This window comes from Silurus aristotelis, assembly GCF_946808225.1.
Source record: "Silurus aristotelis genome assembly, chromosome: 15".
Taxonomy (NCBI): domain Eukaryota; kingdom Metazoa; phylum Chordata; class Actinopteri; order Siluriformes; family Siluridae; genus Silurus; species Silurus aristotelis.
Window position 1 is genome coordinate 5,102,892 of NC_139588.1, and position 23,861 is coordinate 5,126,752.

The 23,861-nt window shown below is 39.3% G+C and overlaps 3 protein-coding genes across 3 annotated transcripts in view; 1 reads left to right on the top strand and 2 right to left on the bottom strand.

Annotated features, from left to right (window-relative positions):
• Positions 1 to 429: 429 nt before the first annotated feature.
• On the bottom strand, positions 430 to 3,949 carry sf3b6 (splicing factor 3b, subunit 6). The gene is made up of 4 exons (XM_083563220.1): positions 3,789 to 3,949; positions 3,375 to 3,493; positions 915 to 1,053; positions 430 to 778 (listed from the first exon to the last, which is right to left on the bottom strand). Exons 1-4 carry the CDS (start codon positions 3,816 to 3,818, stop codon positions 689 to 691), a joined length of 378 nt encoding a protein of 125 aa, XP_083419346.1. The 5' UTR covers positions 3,819 to 3,949; the 3' UTR covers positions 430 to 688.
• A 2,461-nt stretch (positions 3,950 to 6,410) lies between these two features.
• Positions 6,411 to 23,861, top strand: part of LOC310738067 (uncharacterized protein) — a gene marked incomplete at its 3' end in the record, with an annotated part of 255,387 nt that continues 237,936 nt past the window's right edge. Inside the window, exon 1 of the mRNA XM_083562986.1 lies at positions 6,411 to 6,829. The remainder of the gene's footprint in view (positions 6,830 to 23,861) is intronic.
• ccnd3 (cyclin D3) lies at positions 15,430 to 23,647 on the bottom strand. Its single transcript, XM_083563401.1, has 5 exons — positions 23,322 to 23,647; positions 17,810 to 18,025; positions 17,440 to 17,599; positions 16,017 to 16,159; positions 15,430 to 15,711 (listed from the first exon to the last, which is right to left on the bottom strand). Exons 1-5 carry the CDS (start codon positions 23,544 to 23,546, stop codon positions 15,559 to 15,561), a joined length of 897 nt encoding a protein of 298 aa, XP_083419527.1. The 5' UTR covers positions 23,547 to 23,647; the 3' UTR covers positions 15,430 to 15,558.

Below are 23,861 nucleotides of genomic sequence, written 5' to 3' on the forward strand. Positions count from 1 at the left end.
GGAAATGTCCTTATAATCCTTCCCATATTGCTGAGCAACAATTACTTCTCTAAGATCATTCCTGACATCTTTTCTCTTGGCATTTTGTTTATAGACACCAAACTACTAAACATTGGCATTTTATAGAGGTGGGCACCTGGCTGCTAGTTAGCCTCTTATTCTATTTTCATGAGGTGGTGTTCCTCTGAGGGTGTATTTCCATAACTTCCTAATGACCTGATGGGGACCAAACAATTTTTATAGCCTGATACGTAAAACCATATAATTAATTAATAGTGTACTAAAATGGTAGAATTACTGTTAGTTAATTTGCATCAATTATATTTAACTTGAAAGAAGAGTAATGTAAAATGGATATCAATTAAACCACTTAAAGTTTGGATGGTGTTCTTGGGTATGGCTCATAATGCAAATGTTCCACCAGGAAAAAAAAGCTAACATGATTTATTCATTAATTCAAAATAAACCCAATTCCAACAACAACAAAATAAAAAAAACAAATGAGCATCTGGTTCAGATTTCACTTGAACAAATAAAGCTTTATAGCAGAGAATAAAGTCTTAACAGCTCAATGTTTAGTACATAAAAGTGAAGGTAAATTAACTGTACAAAAAAAAAAAACTGGGTTAAGTTTATCTATTGTGTAAAAAAAAAGGGTCAGTTGGGGAGCAGAGAGAAAACCAGCGTGTTACTTCGGGGGATCTGTATTTATTCCGTATTTCTCCTTGAGTAGTTTCAGCTGCTCTTCTTTCTTCTTTGTGTCCATTTTCTGGAAAGCCTGAAAAGAAAAAAAAAGAAAAAAGCAGCTTAACAAAAGTTTGCATTATGACCGTGACTGCACCACGGCAGGAGAACAGCACTAAATAGGAGACCACAAAACCCAGTTTACACAAAGTCATTAAATTCAAACATACTCTGTTAGCATTGTAGTACAAAACGACCAGGTATCTGTTGCAAACGTTGAATCCAGAAAGGTGGTCGCAGGCGTTCTTAGCGTCAAAGATGTCCTCGTAGACTACATACGCAGTTCCCCTGGTCTCTGGAGTGTTCCCACTGCAAGCACACAATTCCGTATCGTGAATTGAAACAATCAGTATTGTTTATACAAAGATATTGCCATTACCATATTTTATAATTACACTTTCATACCTTCAGTAAAGGTTTTTAAACCAAAAAGCAGTTTGTAACATAACTGGGAGATTTTAGATTCACAGAGTGGGTTAATGATCTTACTGATACTGATCTTACTAGTGGGTTAAGACTATTTAAGCACACACAGGTTCAAGTTCACCATACATGTGAACACAAGGCTGGACGCGAGTCTTGATAACCATCATGCCAGACATTTAAATGAGTCAAACAGCCAGCTGGAGTGTATGTAGAGGTCGACCGATTCATCTGTTTACAGTACGAGAGCGGCCTCTAGAGGTGAATCACTGATGCCGCGTGCAGTTTATTTTAAGTGTATTTTTTATTAAATTTTAGATGTAATTGTTTGTTTGAATTTTTTCTTTAAATTTGACTGCATGCTTTTTCTCTGAATATTTAGTAATAATTATGATTTATTTCAGTTAGCAGATTTTCATGATTCAGGGCTGTTTTTTTTATTTTTGTAGTTAAGTTCAGTCGTATCCTACAGGGAGTTTTTTTTTAACCAGTGTCCATTTTAAACACTATCGGTTGATTAATCAACTGTATATACGATGCCTTGTATTTTTCTATATTTCCTTGTATTTAAAATTTTTTAATTGGAGATGTAGCTCAATAACCCAGTTACCCAGTCTACATTTAAAGCACTTGTATTTATAATTGTACTGAATAAAAGTTGAAGTAATTTAGGTGGAGGAAATGCGCGATGTGGAATAACACGACAACTCTATTTAACCATCCTGACTTATTACAAACAATATCTGATTTATGAGTGTGAATGTGGTAGTTAGGAGTAGAGGTCGATAAATTCATCAGTTTTGCTGATTAATCCACACAGAGGTTTCCCGGGTTGTTTTATATTGATTATATTTATTAATCGGCAGATACAATCCAAACTAGCCTTTTCTGTAAAATCCATGATTGGTCAACCATCGTTTAAGAGGGAACTTTTTTGACAACATGCAACCCTTTATATTTTCTGTACATATCTCACCTTTCGCACCACACCGTACCGCACACGGCCACTTTACACCACACCGTACCGCACACGGCCACTTTACACCACACCGTACCGCACACGGCCACTTTACACCACACCGTACCGCACACGGCCACTTTACACCACACCGTACCGCACACGGCCACTTTACACCACACCGTACCGCACACGGCCACTTTACACCACACCGTACCGCACACGGCCACTTTACACCACACCGTACCGCACACGGCCACTTTACACCACACCGTACCGCACACGGCCACTTTACACCACACCGCACACGGCCACTTTACATCACACCGCACACGGCCACTTTACATCACACCGCACACGGCCACTTTACACCACACCGTACCGCACACGGCCACTTTACACCACACCGTACCGCACACGGCCACTTTACACCACACCGCACACGGCCACTTTACACCACACCGCACACGGCCACTTTACACCACACCGCACACGGCCACTTTACACCACACCGCACACGGCCACTTTACACCACACCGCACACGGCCACTTTACATCACACCGCACACGGCCACTTTACATCACACCGCACACGGCCACTTTACATCACACCGCACACGGCCACTTTATGGACAATCTAAACCACCTTAAATTGTTTATTGTTTTTAAGCATTTTTTTATATACATCTTTTCTCTCACATATATATCTATTTTTATATCTTATATATTCTTATATTTTATTTTATATAGTTTTTATACTTTATTTACCAGTCTTCTTTTTCTTTGTATTATTTTTCTCCCCATCCTATTCCCTCATGCCGGACCGTCGTAAAAAGCATTTCACTGCATGTCGTAAACTGTATATATGTGACAAATAAAATTTTATTTGATTACTAATATTATAAACAACATACAACTAAACACACTCTATATAAAGCACTAAACTGTACACAGTACAACTGCTTGTTGTTAATAAATACTTATATTACGTTATTTATTCGACCCCACCAACATTCACAACTGCAACTGATATTTAATCCAGTTTTTATTAAATTCATAGTGTGTATAAAATAAGAAAGCATGAGTCTAACCAACAATACTATGTCAACAATGACTCGTGGGGGGATCAGGAGCATCAGATCTCCTCAAGCTCCTGAAATCAGCCCCAGAAGAGTGTCATGGGCAGTAAGAAACAGGTCTGCTTTCTGAAAATCGTGTATACAAACTCTTACACTGTTACAATACTTACACCCTGATCTGCCGGATCGGTCCATACTTCCCGAAGATATCGTACATTTCTTCTGCTGTGATCTTGTAGGGAAGGTTCCTTATGTACAGAATCCTGTTCACCTCCGGAGGTAAGCGGATCTGAGAAGATCGGACATTGTATGCACATTAGAACAATCTGGAGACTGGAACGTAAAGGTCTTTGCCTCGGGGTTTTGTTTATTTATATTTATGTTATATATACGTTTATATTATATATTTAATCATTAACACGTATCGGTAGATCATGCAGATTTAAGTTGAAAGCCTCCGATAATAACACGAGCGTCCAGCATGCTAGTTATTCAGCTACCAAGCTAACTGCCTCGCTCCAGTCGCGGAAGTCGACAAACAATTCATAAAAAGTACAATTGTACACGAAATTAACTCTACTTACATTCGCTCTTTTAGCTGCTTGCATCGCCATGGCTGAAAATCTTCTCAAAACACCAACAATGTAAGAAAAGACTCTTAAAATAGTATGAAATTTGTTTCCACCAGCGGCCCGAGTACGCAGTTGGTAAAGTCCTGGGACGCACAACTATGACGTATTTCATAAAACACCCACGTAACTTCCGGTCTGGATACGTTACAAATCCGTGTTGCCACAACTTCATAATATATTCTACTGTAATAGATAACTTTTATCATCATAGAGGAAAGTTCACAGATTAAAAATAAATAAATAAATAAATAAAATATATATATATATATATATATATATATATATATATATATATATATATATATATATATATATATATATATATATATATATATATATATATATAATATGAAATATACAAAAAAGCAAGATTTCTGGCTCTCACACAACTGTAACTTCTGTAAGAGGCTCCTCTTTCCAATTATTTGAAAATGAAAGACATACAAGACCACTAAAAATCTCCCTCGATCTGGGGCTCCACGCAAGAGTTCACCCCGTGGGGTCAAAATGATCACAAGAACGGTGAGCAAAAATCCCAGAACCACATGGGGGGACCTAGTGAATGACCTGCAGAGACAAAGACTACCATCAGTAACACACTACGCCACCAGGGACTCAAAATGCCAGACTAATCCCAACCCTGTGGCCTAACCCTGAATTTTACCAGATACCATAAACATAACTCACTTTGATTATTGATCCAAGCTCTAAACCATAATTTATACCACATACATTAATTACCCCAATCTCACACTGAATAGTCTAATCAGATCTTCAACTCCTGGTCAATTTCCTAAATCTCATCTCAAATCTTTGGACTTCAAAGAATAAGCTTTTATTTACCTCTTTAAGATAAATCGTACAATCTGGAACTGCTTATTAGGGGTGTAACGATCTCATGATTTGATACATATCTATATATAATGTTCATGATATATTGGAATGAAAAAAAGATTTATTTGAATAAAGATTTATTTCCAAAACATTAATAATTTTTTTTTGTTATTCCTACAACTTAAAGAATTTAAAACACTTCAAGGATTAAATTAAACCTTCTGTAGGTAAATAAACAATTAAACAGGCCTGTCACTGAAAAAAAAAAAAAAAAAAAAAAATTAAATTTTACAAGACCTTTGAATTAAGATCGCTGAAACCTAAGAGCAAACTTCTTAAAAAAAAAAAAAAAAAAAAAAAAAAAAAAAAACTATAAGAAAGTAACCAAAAAAGATCTTTATGGAAAAAAAAAGTTTAAACAAAGTGCAGAACAAACTGCAAAAAAAAGCATCATAGGAAAAACTTTCGAACTGAAAAAAGTTTGCATACAAATCCTTAAGTCATTTGGTGACCCTGTTGTAAGTTGTTACTGTTCCCATGAGACACAAATGACATACAAGTGCACCGCGAGCACTACAGACTGTCCGAAAATACAATTCAATTGCAAAAGAAATCAAGTTGCTTTTTGTCAGATTATCAATGAAAATCTTTAGATGGGATTATCTTTAGTATAGAGGAAGAGTCAAATGTATTTGGATTTTCACACTACAGTGATTATATTCAATGTATTATATCTGTGTTTTTATGTTGTTTTGTTTTTATGGTTTTTTTTTTTATTGTGTGCTTTACAAGTATGATAAACCACAGAAAAAGGTCTGTAATTAAGGGATCTATTGGTTAAGTTTAGCCATAAATAAACATATACATGTACTATATATATATATATATATATATATATATATATATATATATATATATATATATATATATACACACTACAATATCCTCCTCTTCCAATAATTAACTCCATATAGCCATTAACAGCTTGCCATCGTTTCAAGTATTGGCATCTGATCAGGGTTTTGTCTCTTTAATTGTTTTGCTCAACCTTAGTGCAGCTTTTCACACACTGGTCATACTATACTGCTTGCTGGACTTGAGAACGTTGTTGGAATAAAGGGAACAGCTCTCTCCTGGCTCAGGTTTTATTTGACTGATCGCTATCAGTTTTTTTTATATAAATGGTGAGTTCTCCACACTCTCTGAGGTAATGTTTGGTGTACCGCAAGGATCTATCTTAGGCCCACTGCTTTTCTCTTTATATATGCTGCCTCTGGGTGAAATTATACATAAACATGGTATTCGCTTCCATTGCTATGCTGATGAAACACAGCTGTATATTTCAGCAACGCCAGATAAGAAATCAGCTTAACAATGTTGAGAAGTGTTTAAAGGACATTCGACAGTGGATGCTTGATAACTTTCTTCTGCTCAACTCAGATAAGACCGAAGTACTTTTACTAGGACTGCATGCAGCTAGAAGCAAACTTTCTGATTACATAGCATCTCTGGGTGGTGTTTCTGTTTCAGTGTGTACAGCAGTCAAAGATCTTGGTGTGATTATTGACCCTAGTCTTTTCTTTGAGGCTCACGTGAATAATATGACCAGGATTGCATCCTTTTACCTAATTATTGCTAAAATTAGAAATATGATGTCTTTACAGGATGCAGAAAATCTAGTTCATGCTTTTGTTACATCTGGATTAGACTACTGTAATGCTGTAATGTAACACTGTCTGGGTGTTCGAGTAAGTGCATAAATAAGCTTCAGTTAGTTCAGAATACAGCAGCAAGAGTCCTCACTAGATCTAGAAAACATGACCACATCACTCATGTTTTAATCAGTCTACACTGCTCTCAATCAAATCTCACATTGATTATAAAATACTACTACTGACGTATAAAGCACTTAACGGTCTCGCACCGCAGTATCTGAGTGAACTTCTGTACCAGTATGATCCTCCACGCCTACTTAGATCAAAAGGTGCAGGCTATTTGATGGTACCTCAAATAATAAAGACTACAGCAGGGGGCAGATCTTTCTCTTATAAAGCCCCACAGTTATGGAACAACCTTCCAATCAGTGTTCGGGACTCAGACACAGTCTCAGTGTTCAAGTCGAGGCTGAAAATGTGTTTATTTAGTCAAGTCTTTTATCAGTAGATTTTTTTTAAGGTAAAGGAGTAGATCTGGAGGGATCATGGAAATAGAGTGTTTGGTGAACTGGGATATTTGTATGTTCCTGCACTGTTCCTGTCCCTCTTCCCTCTGTGGATCTTCTCACTTTGTCCAGGCCTGCCTTTGGATAGTGTTCACTTCGATTGGAGGCCACTCTGTGCAGCTGGGGATGGTTTCTCATCAACACCTTGGGTGGTTCCATGAAATTTCAGAGTAAGAAGTAAGAGTAAGCTTTGAGGATGGATTTGGACTGTAGTTAATGTCAACAGTCTGCTACATTGACTCAGGACTACAGTTTGCTTCTGATCACCATCACTGCACCCCGCAACATCGTTTATTTGCAATAAATAGACATTTGGTGCAACCCAGATGAGAATGGGTTCCCTCTTAAGTCTGGTTCCTCTCAAGGTTTCTACCTTATGCCATCTCAGGGAGTTTTTCCTTGCCACAGTCACCACCAGCTCGCTCATCAGGGACAAACTTACACTTATAAAGAACATAATAATTTTTTTATCACCACATTATCTGTGTAAAGCTGCTTTAAGACATTGTTCATTGTTAAAAGCGTTATACAAATAAAAATAAATTGAATTTAAACAGCATCCTTCGTTCACGTATACAGACGACGGACTGAATCTTGGTGAATACCCTCGGTTAAAATTAACCCACGACTGGGTCTCATTTATGTCTCTTCCTTCCATATACAATCAGACAAAACATTACACCCCTTTAGCGTTGAGACGTTAACAAGGGATCGTCTACAGCATATGTGTCAAACTCAAGGCCACATCTTTCCAGATCCCGGCAAGATCATTTTTATATAGATCTATTATTATTGTTATTAATGGACTCGCGATATGAAGCGCTGATAACACACAAACTACAGATCCCATAATGCAGCGCTTCAGCTGCCTTGCCAAACTCTAGGCTACCTGGGAACATTCCTGCATCAATCAAGTCAAGCTTCTATTGATGTATACAACCCTATTGTAAAGTTATTGTGAAGCCCCTCACAATGGCGAAGAGAAAACTTGATTCTGAAAACAGAGCGTTTCAAAACCGATGGGAGGCTGAGTAGATGTTTACTGACATTGCAGGTAAACCCGTGTGTCTTATTTGTGAAATGAATGTGGCTGTAATTAAGGAATTGAATCTAAAACGGCACAACGACACAAAACATCAGGATAAGCTATTTTCTGTTCTGAATGAAGAGCAGAAGATATAGAAAGTAGAAGAGTTAAAGAAGAATCTGACATTTCAGCCGACGTTTTTCACCAGAGCAAAAATTTACAAAGTGAAGCTGCTGTGAAATCAGAGGAGAAATCAAAGGCAAATCAGCCTAGCCATTTACAGAGGGAGAGTTTCTGAAGAGCTGCATGATGAAGGTGTGCAATGTCTTGACAGGAGATATTTTTATGGAGAGCAAAATATTTTAAGTTATTCAAAGTTCAAGGTTAATTTTTTTTTAAATGGCAAAAATAGAAAAAAAGAGCAAAAATATCTGATTGTTTTGATTTGTTATTTTAACGTTAACTTAAAAGCACAATTTTTATTTATATTTTCAGGGTTCTTTTGCCGCATATTCATATTTCTAACTTGTATAATTTTGACAGGATAATATATATATATACATATATTATTTAACCTCCTACGACCTGGGTGTCCACATACGTTTATTGTTTTCTGTAGATACAGACCGAGTGTCCACATAAGTGACATCATTTTTTTCCAACAAGAGCTTCATGTTCAAAGAAAATATATGGTTATTATAATTATTGGTTCTTCCTAACCCCAAATAACTGGAAGAAATCTAAAATGCAAGCCAAACCAAAGCTCAGGTCTTAGGAGGTTAAAGTTTAAGTTGATTTATTCTGTAATAATATTCCTGTCTTTTTTTATTCATATTTATGTTTTAAAAACATTTAGTTTTAATGTGTTCAATGAATGTTTATCTTGTTCGGCCCGCGACCTAAAGTGTGCTTTGAGTTTTGGCCCTCTGTGCAATTGAGTTTGAGACTACTGGTCTACAATGTCCGGTTTCCTCTGAACCATCTGATCTGATTTGTTCTGCCCGTTGCTTTCAGCTGTTTCCACAGAGGTCACACAACTGACTGAACATAGCATTGTTATTATTACGCATATTGCACTAGTTTCTTCATTCTGGGCCTCCACATTCCTTCCTGTAGTGTTCCTCTGTATAGGCACACTTTAGTTAGAGGTGAGTGTTAACTGCTGTATTTGTGGACAGGTTCACTTGTATATACAGCAGAGGTGGGCCGTGCATTTGGTACCTTGGCCTTCAGTGGAGACTTCCCCCCCTTCAGTGGAGACTAAAATACTACTTAATCCACCTCTTAATACCACCACTATCACGTCGCAATTAAAGAAACCATCAATACAATACAAAACGCAATATTACAACGCATGGCATTCCAGAGACAGAGGCATTTCACATATAGAGGGTGAATATAATTTTACTAAAGCAAGAAACCCAGTTAAGGCTCCAAACCTCTAGACTACAACCGCAACTGTGCCCTCCATCATCTGGAGCAGTTCAGACTTAATATTTGTCTAATAACATGACAAAAACCTTACAAATGTAAATAAAATATAACCTACTCACCAGAGAGGCATACTCATAATCTGGCCCTATGAGGCGAATATGAAATCTAAATGGTTAAAGAAACAGAGCTATTTCTTAAGGAGACAATGGTAAAAAAGGCTAGCACTACAGACTATGTAGTGGAACTGTACTGTACAAGCCAAGCCAAGAGAAATGCTATGAAATGAAGAGAATAGACTGTTGGCAATAAATTAATAAAATTTCATGGAACAAATATTAGAATTTAGGTTGTAAATGTAGGTCAGTGCTTCTGTATGGTGTAGATGTGATTTTGAAGGAAGAGTTTATTGTAGTGGAGGTGAAGAGAGTTTCTGGTTATGAGTGTGAAAATGAAAGTTGAAGGGCTGATAATAAATGTCATCAGTGCTTATGCTCAACAAGTGGGTTGTGAGATGGAGAAGGAAGAATTCTGGAGTGAGTTCGACGAAGTTGGTGGAGAGTGTACATAGGAATAAATGATTGCTAATTGGGGAAGACTTTAATAGGCATGTAGGTGATGGGAAAAGTTAGTAGTTATGGCCTTAAGGAGAGAAATGTGGAAGGGCAGATGGTAGATTTTGCTAAAAGGATAAAAAGGGCAGCGGTGAATACTTGGGATCAGCAGAGAGATGAAAAATGTAGGCAGGAGTACAAGGAGATGTGGCAGCAAGGAAAGAGGAATGTGGCAAAAGCGAACAAAAAGGCATATGAGAAGCTGTATGAGAGGTTGGAGGCAGGCAGAGGAACCGAGCTGGGAAGGATGTGCAGCAAGTTAGATCAATAAACGATGTAGATGGAAATGTGTAGACTAGTGAGAAGAGTGTGTTGAGAAGATGGAGGGACAATTTTAAACAGCTGCTGAATAAGGAAAATAAGAGAAAGAGAAGGTTGGATGATGTGGATATGGTAAAGCAGCGATTGTATAGAATTAGTAAGGAGGAAGTGAGAGCAGCAATGAAGAGGATGAAGAGTAAAAACATAGTAGGACCAGTTGGCATACCGGTAGAAGCATGGAGATGTTTAGGAGAGATGGCAGTAAAGTTTTTAACAAGAGTGTTTAACAAGGAATATAGAAGGAGTGTGCTGGTACCAGTTTTTAAGAATAAGGGAGATGTGCAGACCTGCAGTAAGTCAAGTCAAGTCAAGTCAAGTTTATTTGTATAGCGCTTTTCACAACAGACATTGTCTCAAAGCAGCTTTACAGAAAACAACAGTGAAGGTGAATGGTGTGCGTTTGTCCCTGATGAGCAGCCGTGGCGACAGTGGCAAGGAAAAACTCCCTTAGATGATATGAGGAAGAAACCTTGAGAGGAACCAGACTCAAAGGGGAACCCATCCTCATATGGGTGACATCAAAAGTTTGGTCATAAATCTTTCAACAATACAGAACAATTTGTGATCATCATAGATCCAGCATCAGCTTCTCCATGCCAGGGCCTTTAAACACTCGGCATCTACTTCTCCATGATCATCCATAGGTCCATAATCTTCACGAGGTGGGACGTGACTGGAGCTGGCCAAACCTCAGGATGCCTCGGGATGGGGAGAGAAAGAGAAGCAGTGGAGAGGAATTAGCGTAGCTGCTGTTCATGATATTAACAGCACAAGTTGATAATGTGCATGTGATCAGATGTTCTGGAGCACAAGGTTGTGATGTGATGTGCGTGATGTGTGTTATGTGTAGGCTTTGCTAAAAAGATATGTTTTTAATCTACACTTAAACTGGGAGAGTGTATCTGAACCCCGAACACTGTCAGGAAGACTATTCCAGAGTTTAGGAGCTAAATGTGAAAATGCTCTACCGCCTTTAGTGGACTTTGCTATTCTAGGAACTACTAGAAGCCCAGAGTTTTGAGATCTCAGGGAGCGTGACGGATTGTAGCGTGTTAAGAGACTGGATAGATACATGGGAGCCAAACCATTTAGTGCTTTATAAGTGAGTAGCAGTAGTTTGTAGTCTATTCGAAACTTAATAGGAAGCCAATGTAGGGACGATAAGATTGGGGTTATATGATCGTATTTTCTTGACCTAGTAAGAACTCTTGCTGCGGCATTCTGAACTAACTGAAGCTTGTTTATTAATGATGCAGGACATCCACCTAGTAATGCATTACAGTAGTCTATTCTAGAGGTCATAAACGCATGGACGAGCTTCTCTGCATCAGATATAGATAACATATTTCTTAGCTTAGAAATATTTCTAAGGTGAAAGAAGGCTGTTTTTGTAACTTGATTGATGTGATTTTTAAAAGATAAGTTGCTGTCTAAAATAACTCCCAGGTCTTTTACCGTTGAACTAGTAGTTACAGAACAACCGTCTAAATGCAGGCTGAGATGCTGGAGCTTCTGTGTACTATTTTTTGGGCCGATGAGCAAAATCTCCGTTTTATCAGGATTTAATAGCAGAAAGTTATGGGTCATCCAATCTCTTATTTCTTCAACACACTCAGTTATGCGAGCTAATTGAGCTGTATGTAACTACAATTGAGCTGTAGTAACTACAGGGGAATAAAGTTGATCAGTCACAGCATGAAGTTATGAGAAAGAATAGTAGAAGCCAGGCTGAGGGAAGAGGTGACCATCTGTAAGCAGCAGTTTGGTTTCGTGCCGAGGAAGAGCACTACTTTCGATGCATTATTTGCTTTGACAATGTTGATAGAGAAGTATAGAAAAGGTCAGAAGAAGTTGCATTGTGGGTTGTGGATTTGGAGAAAGTGTACGACAGGGAAAGTTTATAGGACTGTAGTGAGACCTGCTATGTTGTATAGTTTAGAGACAGTGGCATTGAGTAAAAGACGTAAGATGTTTTGTAGACAAGGTGAGGGAGGTGAGATTGAGATGGTTTGGACATGTGCAGAGGAGGGACATGGGGTATATCAGTAGGAGAATGCTGAGGATGGAGCCGCCATGAAGGAGGAAAATAGGAAAACCAAGGAGGAGGTTTATGGATGTGGTGAGTGAAGACATGCAGGTAGTTGGTTTAAAAGAGGCAGATGTAGAGGACGAAGACGGATGAGCTGCTGTAGTGACCCCTAATAGAAGAAGCCGAAAGAAGATGATGATTAAATTTTTCAAAAAACAAAACAAAATAGAAGCTGTAAAAAAAACAACAAAAAAAACCTCTTGATTTGAAAGAGACAAATAGCAAGCATAAGAGAAATTTATTTTGTCTCGAATATACTTATAAATCCATTTTTGAGAAAAGTTAGACATCATGAGGAGAGGTTGGCCAACCCTGAATGAAGCTAGCTAGCTTGTCTTAGCCCAGGAAAGGGTTTGTTCTCCACTTCCAGACCAGTGAATATGAGCAGTACCACTGGCTTACAGCCTCTGAGGAGCGGTGCAAATTATGAGTATGCATCTCTGGTGAGTAGGTTGTATATTATTTACATTTTAATGTTTTTGTAATGTTAGTTAACAAATATTGACCACTCTCATACTGACCACTGGATGTTCAACATGGCACCTCATTGTAAAGACTCTCTGAGGATTTGAGAATTAGAATTTTTGCTCTCCACAAAGATGGCCTGGACTAAAAAAAAATAAATCAGTAACACCCTGAAACTGAGTTACAGTACAGTGGTCAGGATCACACTGAGGTTTTTCAAGACGGGTTCCATTTGAAGTTAAGTCCGATGTAGAGGCTGCTTTCAAAAAACAGATGAATAAGTGCTGCAGTGCTTTAGAGGTTGCAGAAGCGAAAGGTCCACTTGTCAGTGGCCAGACCATACGCACACTACAACAAGTCGGTTTGCATGGCACCGTCCCAGTAGAAAGCCTTTTCTAAAGCTGGCTCACAAGAAAGCCTGCAAACAGTTTGCTTAAGACAACCTTTCCAAGAATTACTGTAACCTTGTCCTGTGGTCTAATGAGACTAAGATAAACTTTTTTTGGCTCAAATGGTGTCCCGCATGTGTGGTGTTGTCTTGGCGAGTACCAATTAAATTGTGTCTTGGTGCATGGTGGTGGTAGCATCATGGTCTGGGGCTGCATGAGTGCTGCTGGTTCTGGGGAGCTGCGGTTCCATAAGGGAAACATGGTTTCCAACTTGTACTGTGACATTCTGAAGCAAAACATGACGCCCTCTCTTCAGAAACTGGGCCAAACAGCAGTTTTCTAACATTATAACGACCCCAAACACACCAGCAAGATGAAACTGCCTTGCTGAAGGTGAATGTGATGGATTGGCCAAGTATGTCTCCAGACCTGAATCCTATTGTGCACCTGTGGGGATCCTCAAGCAGAAGGTGGAGGAACGCCATGTGTCTAACATCCAGCCACTCGGTGATGTCCTTATGGATAGCAACAACCTGTGCAGATCTGGTGAATTCCAAGCCCAGGAGGGGTTAAGGCAGTGCTACATAAAAATAGTGCTCACACTAAATAGACACATTGGACACAGTACTCACTTTTGTTGCAGGTTATTTTGACAATAATTGCTGTATGTGGAGTTATTTTTTAAGGACAATAAATCTGTACTGCTACACAAGCTGCACATTGACTACTCTAAAATATATCCAAGTTTTATTTCTATAATATTGTACCTTGAGAAGATATCAATAAAATTGTTGCTGAAATGTGTGGGGTGTACTCACTTTTGTGAGATACTGGAGAGAGAAAAAAATAAATAAAAATAATACTAATAATTTTATATATATATAAAAACCCTCACCGGCCACTTTATTAGGTACACCTTACTAGCACCGAGTTGGACCCCCTTAATCCTTCGTGGCATAGATTCAACAAGGTACTGGAAACATTCCTCAGAGATTTTGGTCCATATTTACATGATAGCATCACGCAGTTGCTGCAGATTTGTCGGCTGCACATCCATGATGCAAATCTCCCGTTTCACCACATCCCAAAGGTGCTCTATTGGATTAATATCTGGTGACTGTGGAGGCCATTTAAGTACAGTGAACTTATGGTCATGTTCAAGAAACCAGTCTGAGTTGATTCGCGCTTTATGACATGGCGCATTATCCTGCTGGAAGTAGCCATCAGAAGATGGGTACACTGTGGTCATAAAAGGATGGACATGGTCAGCAACAATACTCAGGTAGGCTGTGGCGTTGACACGATGCTCAATTGGTACTAAGTGACAATTATTACCAACCAACCGTTGATACAAGGCAGGATGGATCCATGCTTTCATGTTGTTGACGCCAAATTCTGACCCTACCATCTGAATGTCGCAGCAGAAATCGAGACTCATCTAACCAGGCAACGTTTTTCCGTTATCTTCTGTTGTCCAATTTTGGTGAGCCTGTGCGAATTGTAGCCTCAGTTTCCTGTTCTTAGCTGTCAGGAGTGGCACCCAGTGTGGTCTTCTGCTGCTGTAGCCCATCCGCCTCAAGGTTCGACGTGTTGTGCGTTCAGAGATGCTCTTCTGCATACCTCGGTTGTAACGAGTGGTTATTTGAGTTACTGTTGCCTTTTTATCAGCTCAAACCAGTCTGGCCATTCTCCTCTGACCTCTGGCATCAACAAGGCATTTACGCTCACAGAACTGCCGCTCACTGGATATTTTCTCTTTTTCGGACCATTCTCTGTAAACCCTAGAGATGGTTGTGCATAAAAATCCCAGTAGATCAGCAGGTTTCTGAAATACTCAGACCAGCCTGTCTGTCACCAACAACCATGCCACATTCAAAGTCACTTAAATCACCTTTCTTCCCAATTCTGACGCTCGGTTTGAACTGCAGCAGATCGTCTTGACCATGTCTACATGCCTAAATGCATTAAGTTGCTGCCATATGATTGGCTGATTAGAAATTTGCGTTAACGAGCAGTTGGACAGGTACCTAATAAAGTGTCCGGTGAGAGTAAATACACACACATACACACATGTATAAATATGTTTTAATTATCAACTAGATAGATAGATAGATAGATAGATAGATAGATAGATAGATAGATAGATAGATAGATAGATAGATAGATAGATAGATAGATAGATAGATAGATAAAAACATCAACTGAACTGAACAGATAGATTCTTTATTAGTTAGGTAAAAATGTAATATCCGAACACCGTGCACAAAAACATGCACTTTAACATACACAAAAAACTTTTAAAAACAACACATTTTATACAGAGGTTTTGGTTTAGAGGTGAGTAAAGGTCTGAGGTGACACTCGGACTCCCTCGAAATCAACAGGTGATTTGCTGACCTCACGAGCAGATGAAACACACAAGTCTAGGGGCAAGTTTGTAGTCAGAATCTCCTCTAAGGTGGTATAACAGTTAGACAGGGACACCTGAAAGAAACAGGAAGAAAAACAATCAGACATGGGAACTAAAATGACGCAAAAGTGACCTTTACCTATCGGACATCACAATGCTCCGTTACTGATTTTCAGGGTCGTGAGCACGGCTCTGCCTTTTAACACAAGACATGTCTGTGTTGACACAGACACGCTTCACGTGACATGCTGCATTATGATGTCCGAGAGCATGACTCAAACACACGGCAGGTAAGACGTGAAACAGGTCAGTGTCAGTATCGGACGCAGACAGAGTGTTGGTCAGTGCCATTGGATTAGGGTGCAACATAAAATCTCACCAGGTCGCTGTCTAGGGTGCTAGCCATGAGCTGCAGGAGAGTTTCGCATGACAGGCCACCGTCCAGCAGGTTCAGATGCTGAATAGCAGCAGCTATACAGCTACAGGCAATAACGGAGGGACGGTATGTAGAAAATGTAAACTCTGCAACACACACATACACCAGCAGTGTTAATGCTGAACCCAAGGCAAGGTGATGAACAGAATAAATGATCTATAATACACTATATGATGTGGAAAGCACAATGAATGGCATAACACATCAGCGGTGGGCCGTCAGGTTCAGCAAGACTTTTTCTGCAGACTCTGAATCACTGTCTTGTGTTTTAATATATTTTTCCGTGAATATGTATTAAATTATACCATTAATTCTAGTCGTTCATTCTCTTAATTTTAAACTTTTTTCATGGTTGCTCTGCTCCCAGTACTGCATGTTATGTAGGAGTTCCTATCTAATCAGATGTCACACATTGCCAGGGTCTACAGTGAGAGGGTCTATAGATTCAAATCCTTGACAGTAAAACTGCTGTTTTAAGCTATCAGATGTCAAGATGGCGACATTGGGGCCATCTAGCAGACGTACCATAACGTCAGCATTATTACGTCCTTTGACTGGATTGTCAGAGAGCGCACTAGTGGGAGCTCACGAGCCGCGTCTGTAGCAAACAGCACAAACCCAAATGTATTTGTGTAGACTTCATAGCTTTTTTTTTTATTCGGCAACAGCTGGCAGAAGAGAATAAATTAATTTAGTTGCAGATACACTTATTAGGCCATTTTTAAAACGGATTTTTCAAGAAAAGCTGGACATCACGAGGAAAGGGCAGCCAAAACAGTTCAAAATAGTTATTAGGCTTTTTCAAAAGACAATTATACTTTTGGGTTTTCTTTCCTGTCAAATTTGCACAAACACACAATTTGGTTTAGATCGTTGCTTGTGCTAGAGATGATGTGTGCAGGGGGTGCAGTTGTGGCTACAGTGAAAGGAGATGTGTTGAATTGTGTTCACTGGTTTTCTTGCTTTAGAAATGCCATTCATTCTCACTGTATGAGATTCCTGTCTGTGATGCAGCGCTCTGTTCCACTGCGTTTCTGTATAACATTGATGTTTCTATCACTGTGGTGATGGTATTAAGAGGTGGACTGATTCAGGAAGGACACCACTCAAGGCTGAGGTGTGAAATGCACCGGATGCTACTGCATCCAATAAAATATCTTACCCTTGGCAGCCTGAGTTACTGAATGAGGAAAGACATGTAGGGAAAGAAGGGTTTTACACCACTTATACTGTAGCTCAGGCTATCACTTACACACACACACGCGCACACGCACAATAATATCCGTATTGATATATTTTAAATTCTACATCACAAGACCAATCTGGATATAAATGTCTATGTGAATGTGTACATGTGTGTGTTTACCTGTAGCACTTAAAGCAATGTATGAGTGTGTGTGTCTGAGGAGAGATGAGATGTCATGAGGAATTATGGGAAGGCTGTGCAGGAGGGGTTCCAGGTAGTCTGAGGGCAGCACTGAGGCCAAATCCCAGTTCAGCCTAGACACAATCTCGATCTCCCACTCCTACACGTACACGCACACGCACACACACACACACACAAAATGCAAGACTGGTACATCTAAATTCTTTTTTTTCCCCTCAGAAGCCATTATTATCATTTTATAATATTGTATTTAATAATATAAAATAAATTTTCTAAAATTTCAAAAAAAATTTTAATCGGAAAAGACCTGCTCTTTATAACCCAAAGACACCGTGATGGCAAAATTTACCAGGAGTTCCATAATGGAGAAGGTGTTGTCGGAGTAGAGGCAAAGCTTCGTGGCACTCAGAGGAGACGTGTCTCTGATTTTGGAGGCGAGGAAAATGCAGACCGCACCGAGCAGCTGCAGATTGGATATGTCCATGGGATACTGAGCCATGTACCTGTCCACAAACTGTGCTGCCAGCAAAAACACCTCATGCTCACACCTCTGATCCTCACACACCTGGAAAACCCAAAACAGTAAAGTCATACTATATGACCTTTTCACTGTGTCATTTCATTCATGTACCGCTAAAAATATTAATGTTGCTGTTGAATAAAGAAAATTACAATCATGAAGTGATGGGAAGTAAATGAATTTGTTTTTGTCACCTTCATGTGACCTTAAAGTTAAAATGATTGAAATTCTGATGTGCAAATCTCATGGCCCCATATTTTTTTCACAATAAAACATAAAAACCAACTGGCCAAATTCGTAAACTGAGAAAATGAAATATGGTATTTTTTTGTCTGATGGCTGAAACATGCCTCAAAACCCAGAATGCAATGATGTGCACATCTCACAGGAAAAAGGAACAACAAAACAGCCAAACTTCAAGACAGATTACATCATGGATAAAATGATCAGAAGAGACACTGAACTGAGAGGAAAAGAAAAGCAGAGAGAAGAGAAAGAAAAAAACCCTTGGATTCCCAATATATGACAAAAATATTTTCTAACATTTTATCCAGTCAGTGTAAATCTGATCGTTTCCAGCCAGGCTGTTACTAATGCAGGGGTTGAGGATTTTCAGCTTTAAAATTTCCCTGTGGGCCAAAAAATGATGTGAAAGCAATAATGCTTCTCTGTCTTGTAGTTAAAGTGACACCTCATGTTCCAAAAATAACTTTTAAAAGGCTTGGTCTAAACACAACCCCAATAACATTAGCAATAGTTCAGAGAAACAAAGCCCAGTACTGATCCAAAAAGAGGCAGGACCAAAACATATGTGCTAGGTGAGCAGAAGAAAAAGAGCATCTATTACATCTGCCCCAGGGTACAATTCAGCAAGCTTAGCTTTACTTAAATAGGACCCTGTGCCAAACTAAGCCATAATCCAGGGGTCTGCAACCTTTACATCCAAAAAAGCCATTTTGGCCCCTATCCCACCATTGCCTGGAGCCGCAAAACATATTTGACCCTTAAATAAATATGCAGTAAGCCCCCGACCTACGAATTTTCTGAATTAAAAAATATATTCAAGAAAACTTTAAAAAATCTGGGCACGGTATTCAGATTTGACAACACCACAAACAGAGAAAGAAGAAGAAGAATGCCTGGCAGGCATGCATTGTGGGACCGAGACACGCAAGTCTCACTCTTTTCACACTAAGTCTCACACTATTTCGTAAGTCGGGGGCTACCTGTAATACAATTTTGTTGTTTTATGCAGATGTAAGGTAGTTGCACCACTAATTTCCTTTGTATTTGTATTCTGACAATTTATACCTTTTGTCTCTGGCAAGACATAGGAGCGTGCCTGGTGATGGGAGAGTGGGGTTGCAGTAGCAGTTAGCTTACGAGGGCAGTGGTCTAGACCTCAATATTAGCTACTTGTGGGTCAAAGTGCAAGAAGTAGAGAGTAACGTATGGTTACCTCCAACGCCAAGATAAGAGTTCTTTATAAGAGTCTTTAGCAGGGGGCTAAAGATCCGAACGTGACTCTAGAGTTGCTCGTTGCCGACCCCCACCCTAATCATCTACCATAGGGTGATGAAGAGCGGAACCTTTTAAGTGCCTCTTTCCAATAGGCCTCGGACAGCCATACACCCAGTTTACCTTCCCATCTAGATTTGATTTTATCCATGCTAGGTCTTTCCAAAGTCAAAAGCTGAGAATACAATATATAGTAGGGATGCACCGAAATGAAAATTCTTGGCCGAAACCGAAAAAGAGGAAAGCAAGGCCGAAAACCGAAACACCGGAAGACAATTATTATTACCATTGCATTTATGGCTATGACTGTGTACTAAACTTACTAAAATCAAGGCATTTCAATTGCACACATTAATATTAAAGTTTCAAAGAATAAATCAATTACAAATCATGAAAATATTTATTTATAGCACATTGCAACAATGCACAGGATAAAATAAATAAAAATTCAAACTTAAATGTTTAACTTAAATGCACTCATGTGTACATTAAATAATAATGTACAGGCCCTCTGGCCTGCTGAAAGGTTGTACAATTAAATATGTTCTTTCATAAAAACAAAGTGGATTCAGAACAAGTGCAATTGTTTAAAGATACAATAAACACTATCACCGTGAAACTTTCTGCCTTTTCAATAACGTCCACCACAGACGGAGTGCGCATGCTCAGAGGGGTTTTGCTTTTCTGTGCCGCGTTTCTCTCATATTCAGCATAGCGATCGGAATGTTTGGATTTCAGGTGATAAATTAAACCCGACATGGAGAAAGTCTTTGCAGACGCACCCCCTCTTGAAATTTTGGCATTACATGTTTTGCAAATCGCTATCCGTGGGTCTTTCTCAGATATACTGAAATACGTCCACACCGTGCAGGCCGCGGTTTCTGTTTGCGTCATCACAACAATTGTTTCGGCCGTGTTGTTTCGGTGATCAAAGTCTTTCGGCCGAAAACCGAAAATGCAGGTTTGGGCCATTTTCGGCCGAAAATCTTCGATGGCCGAATATTCGGTGCATCCCTAGTATATAGTTGAGACCTTTAGCACTAAAATTAAGTGTAAGGCTGTCCATAACTGACACAGGTGTTGAGGAAAACAGAAGATGAGGAAAAGTGGGATAACTGTCCTTGACAAAATGAAAAATCTTTCAAAATGTATCTATAAAAGTGGTTTGCGTGGGAGGTCATCGGTTTTGCAAAGAATTTCTAAACTATTAAATAAACCATCAGTACACAAGTCTTTGACACATTACAGACCATTGGTTGCCCACTGTCTAAATGTCGAGTCTAATGTGGGGTGGAGGAATGAATAATTTTTGGGATAGGGTCCAGGATTGATGCTGATGTAAACTTATAATGATGGTGAAACTGGTTAAAGATTTAAACTGGTTAAGAAGACGCTGCGGCCCGGGTTCGATCCCCGGTCAGGGAACCAACCCCAGCCACTTTCATTGCCGGTCCCAAGCCCGGATAAATGGGCAGGTTTGCGTTAGGAAGGGCATCCAGCGTAAAAACATGTGCCAAATCAAACATGCGGAGGATCTGCTGTGGCGACCCCTAATGGGAGAAGCCGAAAGAAAGTTTTTAAGAAGAATATACTGGAGCTGCGAGAGATGAGAAGGGAGACAATTGTGATTCAACTGAACACCAATTTGGTGAATCAAATCTATGAAGCCAGAACAGTTTACATTTAGTCCTTTAACCATCCATGACAACAACAACCTCACACGATGGTCTTCATCATTGTCACATTTATCAACAAATATATAAAGCATGGAATACTGTAATCAAAAATGTATATCTTAATATAAAGCAATTTGTGAACATGATCTGTAAAGGAGAACAACAAACAGCACAATGTAAAATACTAACAACTGTAAGCTACAAACCCTCCCTACCAGTCAACAACCACACATGAGAAAACCCAACAACAAAATATAACAATATTTTAGCGTAATATATACAGTAAGTCCAAGATCTAATTCCCCAACTGACAATAATCTCAGATGTCGCATTACAATAAACTGCCAATGTGTATGAAACGAAGATTAAAGTTGTATACAGTCTAGTTGGAGCTCACTTCTAGAAGAAGTTTACAAAATGTCACATTATTAATATATAAACATAATAAACATGGAATGAAGAAGAAAAGTATACAGGTGATCTGTCTAATTCGTCCCCAAATTTGCACATTTTCAAGCAAGCAGCTGACGTTTTACTCCGACCCGAACCGTATTGCATGTTAATCTTCACCCCAATGAGAGGTGAAAATCGCTGGCTTCCTCTGGTGTATTGAAGATGTGCACTTTCCCTTTTGTAATCCGCAACTTTGCTGGATATAAGACGCTGAATTTAACTCTTTTGGTGTATCACATCCTAAAAACGCTGCTCGCTTTTTGCCAGGCTCTCTTGACTTGACCTGCTAAACTTGAAGATGCAACGCTTTCATTTACATTTAATGCCATTTGGCAGATGCCCTTATCCAGAGCGACTTACAGCTGAGCAGTTGATGGTTACGGGCCTTTCTGAAGGGCCCAGCAGTGGCAGATTGGTGCTGCTGGTACTTAAACTTGTGACTATCTGATCCTGATCAGTTGGTTAAGGACTGACTTGATTGCCTTGTGAAAGAACGAGTGGTCTTGTAAATAAAAAAAAAAGTATTTTCCCATTACTTCCATGAAAAATTCTGTTGTACATTTAAGTGGGTCCGATCCCTTAAGCTTTTTTTATTGGACCTCCTTGAGCAGTGTTTAAGGTAATCAAAATCATTTAGGCCAACTTCCACTTCGCGAAGGCGCTCATCACAAGATTCATATGGCTTTACTTGCTCTCGAGTCAGTTCACAGCTGACACGGTCAGCTCTGTTTTTAAAAGAGAGTCGAGCACATGTTTGAGAGGAGCATTGAACAGAGCTTTTTAAGGTCATCAGGTAGAGCAGGCAAATCCTCATGGAGAGTCGGGAGAGTGGGGTCAAATTTACGTAGTTGCATTCTAGACGCCATAACGTGATTCAGCTACGTCCCACCTTTATTAAAAACACCAAGTAAGCAATTCAACATATTCATTATAAATGCTGATCCTGATCACACATCTTCTCACCATGCTCAACCCTGCAGCTCTGCATTGTAGAGTTTTAGCCAGAATTTGTGGATGACACCAAAACTGTGCTCACAGACAATAGGAGGTGTTTCTGAACCTGTGCAGCGATTTCCGTTACAGAATCATGCCTGATTTTGATGCAGTGCTTCCATAGGGCCCGAAGATCATGAGCATCCAGTATTGATTTTCACACTTGTCCTTACAAAGATCTCTTCACATTCTCTGAATCGTGTGATGATATTATGGACTGTAGATGATCAGATTTTCAAAGTCTTTTCAATTTTATATTGAGGAACATTATTCTGAAAATTCTTCCTCCTCCCAGCTTCAGAGAGCCTCTGCCTGAGAGATTCTTACGACTGACCTGCAGCAAAATGATCCTCCAACTGGTTCTGTCCAGAATAACTTTCTTTTCCAGCATTTTGTTGCCCCTGTACTAACTTTTAAAAAATTTTCTTAGGTGTTGATTTTATTTTCTCATTTGATCTGTTTTACTGTGAATCAAATCTGGATTTATGAGCTCTGCAAACAGCTTCTGCATATTTACAGTGCCCAGAGATTTTATATTTGTTTGCTGTACATATATTGACATTTATATACTTGTTAGTTTGCACATAATTGCGGTTTAAATTTTCATATTACGCAGTGTACCAACTTTTTTTGGACCTGCGGCTGCAGATTTCATTTATTATTACACAAAATAATATTGATATTAATGTAATGAACCGTACCTTTAGCATCCACATGGTCAGGATTTTTCTCATTTTCGGCTGCACTTCTTTCTGCACGGTGCCGAAATACGAGCCTGAAATGGTGCAGCTTTGCTCTAAGACCTCCAGGTTTCTCCACACCCGGGGGTCTCTGAGCAGAACCGGGTCGCAGGCAGCGAGGACAGGGCCTACCGACTCCTTATCATTCTGGGAGAATTGCACGTTTTCCCGGCAAGTCAGATCCATTGGAGCGTGAAACTGCGTCAAGTGTGCGGTGAAGCCTCCCTCCAGTTCACCGCTGGATGAACCCTGCTCACTCACACAATCTACCTTTTAAGTCCCGCCCACATGCGTCCGTGCGCGTAACCGACCGTTTGATTGGTCGGTTGGACGCAGTAATAGGCCACGCCTCTTAATTAACCCTGCCCCTGGTGTTAAGTAGTGATGAGAAGATCGAATCTTGACATGGTTCTTTGAATCTCTTTTATCAAAATAAACGAATCTTTTTTATTTTTTTATTAATATTTAGTTCATTTGATCAAAAATTTTACGTTTTTAATA

Excerpts from the sequence above, each read along its gene's own strand:
- sf3b6 (XM_083563220.1), bottom strand. The coding sequence starts at position 3,818 with ATGGCGATGCAAGCAGCTAAAAGAGCGAAT. Across the intron at positions 3,494-3,788 it reads AAGCAGCTAAAAGAGCGAAT|ATCCGCTTACCTCCGGAGGT; the intron begins GTAAGTAGAGTT and ends CGATCTTCTCAG. Across the intron at positions 1,054-3,374 it reads CCGATCCGGCAGATCAGGGT|TGGGAACACTCCAGAGACCA; the intron begins GTAAGTATTGTA and ends GTGTGCTTGCAG.
- ccnd3 (XM_083563401.1), bottom strand. The coding sequence starts at position 23,546 with ATGGATCTGACTTGCCGGGAAAACGTGCAATTCTCCCAGAATGATAAG. Across the intron at positions 16,160-17,439 it reads CATTGCTTTAAGTGCTACAG|AGTTTACATTTTCTACATAC; the intron begins GTAAACACACAC and ends TGTGTGTTGCAG. Across the intron at positions 15,712-16,016 it reads GCACCCTAGACAGCGACCTG|GTGTCCCTGTCTAACTGTTA; the intron begins GTGAGATTTTAT and ends TGTTTCTTTCAG.